This window comes from Etheostoma spectabile, chromosome 22 (assembly GCF_008692095.1).
Source record: "Etheostoma spectabile isolate EspeVRDwgs_2016 chromosome 22, UIUC_Espe_1.0, whole genome shotgun sequence".
Classification (NCBI taxonomy): Eukaryota; Metazoa; Chordata; class Actinopteri; order Perciformes; family Percidae; genus Etheostoma; species Etheostoma spectabile.
This window is the reverse complement of record NC_045754.1, coordinates 10,567,900-10,576,179: the sequence shown is the minus strand read 5'-3', so window position 1 is coordinate 10,576,179 and position 8,280 is coordinate 10,567,900. Positions and strand designations below refer to the sequence as shown.

The 8,280-nt window shown below is 40.8% G+C and overlaps 1 protein-coding gene across 2 annotated transcripts in view; it reads right to left on the bottom strand.

Annotated features, from left to right (window-relative positions):
* Positions 1 to 8,280, bottom strand: part of lmbr1 (limb development membrane protein 1) — a 35,692-nt gene that overhangs the window by 17,834 nt on the left and 9,578 nt on the right. For both annotated transcript variants that reach the window (XM_032503880.1, XM_032503881.1), the window contains exons 5-6: positions 6,915 to 7,018; positions 270 to 396 (exon numbers count right to left, since the gene is read on the bottom strand). In XM_032503880.1, the coding sequence (XP_032359771.1) occupies positions 270 to 396; positions 6,915 to 7,018 (231 nt within the window). The remainder of the gene's footprint in view (positions 1 to 269; positions 397 to 6,914; positions 7,019 to 8,280) is intronic.

Sequence of the window (8,280 nt, the reverse complement as noted above, 5' to 3'; positions counted from 1 at the left end):
CGGGAAGTGAGTACTTTTGCCATCTCTGCTGTGGAGTGAGCCAAACTAGCTGTTTACTTGATTCCAGTATTTATGCTAAGTTAAGTTAAGCTAACCAACTTGGGCATCAAGCTTCATAGTTAATGCACAGACATAAGAGGGATATTAATCTTCTCATCCAAAGCTCTGCCAGAAGTGAAAAAGCCCATTTCCAAATTTGTTCTTCCGAGTTACAAATAAAACAAGAGATTTACGAGCACAGACGACACAAAATCTTTTTAAAAATTTACCGTAGAGTGACTCCATACTGGCTGCATCATTGTCAATGAGCGCTGATGCCACCCACACAATGCCCAGGATGAGCAAGGCCAGCAGGAAGAGCATCACAAAGGTCTCTAAAATACGCGCCTTGATGCCCTGACAGAAAAAGCGCACAGAAATAAAAGAGATTAGATTTGGTTAATACAGTTGAAATCAGTGCCATAATAAACACAAGGGATCTATATCAACAAACATCACATAACACATTAATCAAACTGACGTTTATTGCACTTTCATATCATTTTTTTAAAACACAAAACGAAGATTCATTTTACTAGACATCTCCCTCCTCCCTCCATCCTGCCTCGCTTGTATTAAACACCATCATTTCCATTCGCAGCACACAAACATGACATAAACGCTCCCACAGATTCCTGTGTAAAAAAACTCTTTTATACACACATATTGTGGTCTATAAAGTGGGTCTAACAGGGGCTGGTGGTGGCAGAGGTGAAATTAAAAAGAGTAAGGGGGCGGGGGTGCCGTAAGGATCATGAAGCCTGGCTAGGTCAGCTACTGTCTGCGATCAAGAGCAGGCCTCCCATCTGGGGCCGATTAAGAGCTCCCTTAGCACCACAGTTGTGTCCCGGGCCGCGCAGACGAGAGGGTTTTGGGGTAATTTGGGTTTTCCGGGTCACAAACTGCTGAGTGGTTAATAAAGTCCTCCTCTACCTGTTCACACAGTTTCCATTTCCCCCCCTGCTGGAGAGCCAAGCTGTCTAGCACTGTAAGATAGATAGGCGTTCTCATACACATGTCAGGTAGGCTACCAGGCACAGGATAACAAGGGCTCTCTGGCTTTTGGAGCGCTGCTTAAATTGGGTGCATATGAGCAATTTGTTACCAGCTAACATAATGGTTGTGCGGTTGCTGTTCAGTATTTGCCAACAGGTACATGAAGGGGGCCTCTCTTTGAAAGTTCCCCCTGTTAATCAAGTTGCTTTATAGAATGGAAATGGTTTAAATTCTGCAGATTAAATCAGACAAGACTTAGGTTTTTTTTTTGTAGTTTCCCAACACAGTTCATGATTGTCATCCAAACCACCTGTCCTTTAGCATTTGCATTACAATTTGGTTCAGTTTAATAGCTGTTTTCTTCCTATGCAACCTAAAATATAGTTCCTTCTAACTCATTCTTGAGCTTGAATCTCTTTTACACGCCCCTTTCTCAAAAACAGCATTTAAGCATCACAGACATATTTGATAACATGATTAGTCTTCCCAATATCACTGACCCATTCTGTCCATGCTTTGGATAGTGATATAAGCCTATTCTCAGACTCCATTCGTTGTAAGTGGTGAAAATCTGTCGTAGCATCCTTTTGGTATTACTGAGCAGTCATTCGCGCCCCCACTAACATGATATTCTGGAAAAGCCTCAGTGAGTGAGTGCGAATTTTCTAGCACAAGAGGGTGGAACATGGGTAGGGTCTGGAGTGCCCCAGTGTGGCCAAGGTGGACACTGCAGCCACTCGACAGGTAATGTTTAGTCAAACCTAAAAAATCGTAGCAATATATTCTGAATAAATGTATAACATTGATAGATACAACACATACCTTAAGTGAACTATATACGCATATGTTCTGTTATGCCATACACCATAAATAAATTCACCACTCAATGCAGATCAATAAACTAAAAATATAGCCACAAATCTGACATTCTGCTGACTGCCTCATGCTCTTTGCTCACTTTTGAGTTTCACTAGATGGATGCTGCAATCAAGCCCAGCTCAACTGGGCAGTGGGGAAAACACTCAAAACCACCAAATAAAAAAACAAAATAGAGAGAATGGAAGAGATGCAGAGGGACAGAGAGAAAAAAAAAGAGTGAGAACAGGAGAGACTGGCGGAGGAGAGGAGTCAACGTCTGAGCGCATCTCATTTCCCGGAGGTGAGAGAGGTGAGAGAGGAATGCTTTCAGGGACTTCAGTCACGTCCCACACGCGCTCTCTTAAGGATGCATCAGGACAAATAGAAGCAGGAGGCAGGATGTGCGCCCGCTCAAGTGCACCAGTCCACCTTAACAAGCTGCCCATGCCATGCTGTAGGTGTATTCCCTTTAGATAGGTCTCTCAATCATTTATAAGACTCAAATCATTACCCATTCAGATCATTTAGGGCAAAGGCAATGCTTGTCACCTCCCTTACTATCATCCCTGGATGCTGCCTCACTGGAAGAACAATCCACTGTATCAGACGTGATTAGACTGCACAGGCGAAAGACGACGCTGAACTGGGAGCCCAGACTGGTTTCATTGATCCATCCACATGCATGACATTGCACACTGAAAGTTATGTCTATCCTTACCTATTATTGCAAGGGACAGATTAAGTCCTTTGTTCCTCCTCACATAGGTAAGGAAGGACAAATGTGTGCTTTGAAAAACTATGGTATAAAAATAGGAAAATACAAATAAACTATCATCACAAACAGTATCAAAGACTGTCAACTGGTGAGGGAAGGGAGAAAAAAAAAAAAAAAAAGACCAGTGCCTTGGCATCCAGAGCGCCCGCTGAAAGTTTCTATTCTTGCCATTCTAAATGTGTAACTACCTCTAAATATAGCAGCTCTGAAATATTCAGCATCCCCTGATCCTCACACCGACATTGAGTGAGGGGCTGGTTAACTGCAGCTATGCGCGAACAAGACTGGAGAGACTTCCAAGAAATGTGTGGAAATGCGTGGCCAAAGAGAAAAGTAACCGCTTCATATGCTGTCACACACATACACACGCACACACACTTCACTAGATTTTTCACCTAGCCTGCTGCAGAAAAACTAAAGCACAATCTGCCGCTGCCTTTGATGTAGTGCTTTGACCGATGAATCCAGCAGAGAATTCACCTCTGAAAGTTGAATGCCACTGTGCAATGGTGGACATGTGTAAGAGAGAGTGAGAGGTGATACTCGGGAAGGTGCAGGGCTGTTGGATGTTGGTGTGTGTGTGTGTGTGGTGTGGGGGGGGGGGGGGGGGGGGGAGAGAGAGAGACAAAAGAAGAGTTAGGTGGTGCAGGAGCTTCCTAGTTGCCACCGTCAATCCTTAGCAGGTCAGCAGGCGGTGGCAGAGATCATCCCACAGACCATCCTTCTGCTCACTGTCAGGGGCGTGTGGAACAAGGGCCAAGAGTGTAACAAGTGAGGGAGGGGGCAGGGTCCTTTTTTGCTCCCCAGCAAAACTACTGCCCTCTTTGCAAAAAGACATGCCAGATGCCCAGAGACCTTATTAGTGTATCCTTCAACCAGTCGGCCACAGAGCAATGACCGTGTCAAAGACAGAAAGCAGAGGAGAGGGACACTCCCCTGTAAACCTGCAAAATTAACTTCTAAAGACTTGTAATAAGACTTCACATCGTATCGTTCAAACCGGGGTAGGGAAGTGGTTGGGTGGGTGGATTTTGCCAAAAAGAAAACATTGTGAAAGTAACATGGTTTTAGGGATGTGAATTAAAACCCGTTTCCCTGCTGATTTCATGTCTGATTCACCAGATGAGTCAGAAAACAGAATTTAAATATAGGAAGCAGCCTCAGTACTTTTATTTGACATCCTACAGTGACAACAGCTTGTTCTGATTACAGAAAGGTGTTAGACTGATAAGTCTTCAAAGAATAAATGGTGTTTTTTCTGAAAGGTTAGGACCAAGTACACCATGTAGTCTATCCACATAATACTCTGACCTACTTAGTAATATAGATGAGTTGTAGTAAATCAGTATACATGTATAAAAGACAATATCTCGCTTTAAAAATCAGAAATAACTGCCTAGAATCTCGAACACAATCAGTAAAGCCTCAGAACTTATCACTTGGGTTAGGAAAACTGAGTCACGAGAGGAAGGGGGGAAAAATCCTGAGCAACTCACTTGTTCTTTTTAAAATTCCCAGCTCAAACTAATATGTTGCCATGGTAACGAACATTGTAACAGGCAGCTTTAGGGAGACATTGTGACCTTAAAGGAAGGTATGTAAACACCACTTTATATTCTCTGGCTGGCCCTGCCCGAAAGAAGGCCTGGGAAAAATGTCTGCATGTGCAGGAGATTTGAAATAAATATCCAGGCCCCTATTGTGGAGCTCCAACAAAGAGGAGTATCTTAGTAACACCACGCGGGTTTGCTCGGCGAGACGTTTTCTCTTTCCCCCTACATCTCCCCTCCTCTCCCTCCACAATAAACACACTTCTCATCATTGGCGGGTTAGGGCTTAGGATGAGATTGATGAGGAGTTTCTTTAACTACCAGATGAAACCTGTTGCCCCTTTGCTGGGTCAGTCAGGGGGTCAGACTCGTTCCAACTCGTTTCAGGATCAAACACATTTCAATACTCTGGGTAAGACCAAAAGACTATTCACTGCAAAGCATACTTTACGGAATTTAAATTTCTTGACGTAGTTTTTTGGTATGTCTAGAAAACACCTCCTGGTAATCGTGCACACCATTTATCATACTAAAATTACAATGATTGACTGTGACACTGACTATTTTTTAGCTCAACATAACATCTGAGCATTTGTGCTAGAAAATAGGATTAGACACTAAACACTGAAATAGACCAGAAAGTTGTCATTGTCAAAACCTTTTTTTTTTTATACCTTGATCTAATTGTTTGTGAGTAAATATAGCTTCAAAACATCCTACCCACAAGTATAATTATCAAGCCAACTTAAGTCCCTTGATATAAATAGAAGGCTGAACAAAGGCCGGTGCTGATGTCTTCCTAGTCTTTTTCAGAGCATGCTGATCAACTCAATAAGGATGACAGGCATGGCTCTCATTATTATAATGCCATCTACTGGTGGTGTGAAGACACAAATGCTTTGTAAAGCCTCAAAAGAGAAGAACTATTTCTTTCCCAACAGCTAAACAATACATAATACTTCATTTAGTATCCTAATTTACATGCAACATACACAAATACACCATTCTATATAGGTTTGTAAAACATCATCAGAACCAATAGACCTGAACTACATAATGAGCTTCAGTGGCCTCAGTGATGCAGCTCTTCTGCAAAGATTTGAGAAGCTGTAAAGTGGGAGACATTTTACAGCAGCAAATAAAGCTAGATCATAACATCTGACATCAAGACCCTAAGTCGCTCTGATTCATCCACAATTTGGACAATTTGTTAAACTATTAATCACTCAGGTGACAGAGCCTCTGACGAGCTGAACAGTTAACATAAAAAAAAATCCACATTTCCATCTTTATTCTGGTGGCGTCTTTTAGTACATCGTCAAAAGTAAACACAGCCACATGAAAAGGCTGACTTACAACGTTAGTAGTGAAATTCATCATTCACTTCATTTCCGCAGTCAAAAGGACCTTGCAGTGCCACAACATTAGCACAGGAGGTTAAAATGCCACATAAAACCTTATGACAATGTGGTCTAGTGCTGTTTTTGGGCAAAGGGATAATATCACATTATAAAAACTTGGATCTGTGTTTTACATTCCTCTTGATTTTTTTCTTTTCTTTTTTAAAGATGAAACAGGAGTGTCACCTCCACCCCTTCCATAGCAAACACATTATATATACCTGGAAGTGTAGCTAAACATTGAACAGTGCTTCCTCTAAGCAAATTTATGGAAGATCAGTAGCAAGAAACAGTCTTGCTGAAATAAAAAAAAAAGAACAAAAAAGGACAAACGTGAAAGAGGCCCTAATCCGGCTTCTTACACATCAGGGCCTGCCCTCTACTGAAGAAGTCCAACCGAAAGAAATTAGTGGGCTAAGGAAGAAAATAACTGGCTATACACTACAGTACAGACTAATTTTTATGTGCTTTTGCCAGGAGGGACATAAACCAGAGAGGTTTCAAACTGTGACACAGGATAGAGGTGTATTAAAAGTAAATCTTTCCCCCTCCATTTTGCGAGGCTCTATTGTGCTGTCATGTTGCTGCGACTTTATGGACTTTTTGGAACACGAGCCCCCAGCCTCTTTTTTTGCAGGTAATCAATTAAACAAGGAAGTTCGCTGAGCCTTACAACTCGATTATTAGCCTGTCCTTTTGAAGTTTTATTTTAGGGGGCTGGGGAGGGGGTGACAAGGAATCAGGCTTTAAATCAGCGAGGCCGATGAAGCAGTGTTGAAGCGTTTGCAGCCTATGGCCTCATTGGAAGGGTTTGTCAGGATGTGGCGCTGGGTGAAGTCCAGATTCATGGTTAATGAACTTTCTGCGGTGGCAGTTACAGTCAGTGGCGTGAGTCAGGGAGAAGGCATGGACAAGGCACCTGCTGTTGCTTTGTTGTTAACAGAGAGCCCTTTGCATGAATAGCAAAGCATGCAAATACATCAACACAAGTGACAGAGAATAAACAGGGTTCCATATTTTCCAGTTCAAAGTGTCCAATTTGTTCCAGCCTTGATTTTAAAGCATTTCAGATTGTCTTGTTTTCCCCTCTGATTCACGGTTCATAAATCACTTCAGTATCACTTTTGGTAATTATTCTCAGGATTTTTAAAAGGTTGTTCCAGACTTTGAAAGCCCAGCCAAATGTCAAACTAATTTCCGATTTCCTTTTTTCTTGATGATTGTTGGTATATAGATAAACAAAAATAAAAAAAACAATGCATTGAAATTCTATAACAAACATTTAAGGCAATGTACCTTTTTAGATCCTGCAAATCCCTCAGACTCCAAGAAGAAGTAGGCAAATGGCATCAGAACAAAGAGACAAAGGTTGGAGAACAGTGACACCAGGTTCCACAGACCTGCAGAAACCAAACATATTAGAGTGTACACATGCAGTTGTATGCAAAACTTATTATAAATCAATAGTCAGTCAGTTTTTTCATGCTCTGAGAAGTTCTTCAAAAAAGTTTTCCCAGAATTTTGAGAGCTTTCCCTTTAACATTTTTATGTAGTAGTTGTGAGGTGAGGTGCCAACACAGGTGTTATCTGGCAAGTGTCTAGTTGTCATGTCTATGTTGTGGACTCTTATGCCCCCTGGTGGCTGTTCAGCCTTCCCTTTTTTTGGCAGAGATGGTGTTTAACATTGACTCCCTTGTGTGTCTTATTGACTGACTGTGACATAAAAGAATCAATTGATCTGATGTGTGGAGATACGGTGGATGGAACGGAAAATACTTCGATCTCACATAGTTTGGTTATTAAATCAAGGAAAAGAAATGGGCTTAACTTCATCTATTAGAAGCTGCCACTAGTGGTTACACATTTAACATTACCACAAACAGATGTCAAATTGTATTCCTTAAACACAATTACAACATTTACAACAATCAAAGTAAAACATGTGTCAGCATTTATAAAAAGTCAAAGAGTTCCGCAGTTTTTCCTCAATTTGGCATGTGCATCGGTAATCAGAGCTTGCATTGGTGGTGTCAAAATGAAGACACCGTATTATTCATATCATAAACAGTAGTCACAACAACAAAGAGAGGACCATAATAATAGAAAACCTAACAGGTGTTGAGAGATGGGACGCTTTCAGCCAACATCAAAGTCAAGCAGATTCAAAAAGAGTTTGTTCACAACAGTCTATTAATATAGTCTTTTAGTCTAGTTAGTGTTTTAAAAAGTAGTTTTGAAGTAAAAACAAAAGTTTTAAAAACGGCAAGAAGGCCTCTTTTTTTTTTTAACTCCATTCTAATATGTTTTAAGTAGTGTTATAGAACAAACAGAAACTGGATTTAATCATGACTGACTTGAGTCTTTTTGCCATGGTTGTTAAAGACCAAAAACAATAAATTATATACAAACACAGCAAAAGAAACACTATGTTAAACCTTACAAAAAAATGTTTGGACAAGAATTCCTATCTATTTCAGAAGAATTTAAGAATTAAAAAACTAAGAATAAAAGTGTTTTGAATTACAACTGAACAAAAATGACATTTTTACAATAGTGAATTGAAGAGTTTTAATAGATTGGGTAAACCCCGCCCACTCTGCTAGCAATTTTATTTTGCCCTGCAGCTCGGTCTGGAAACCTGCACGTTTAATTCTCCTGCTTC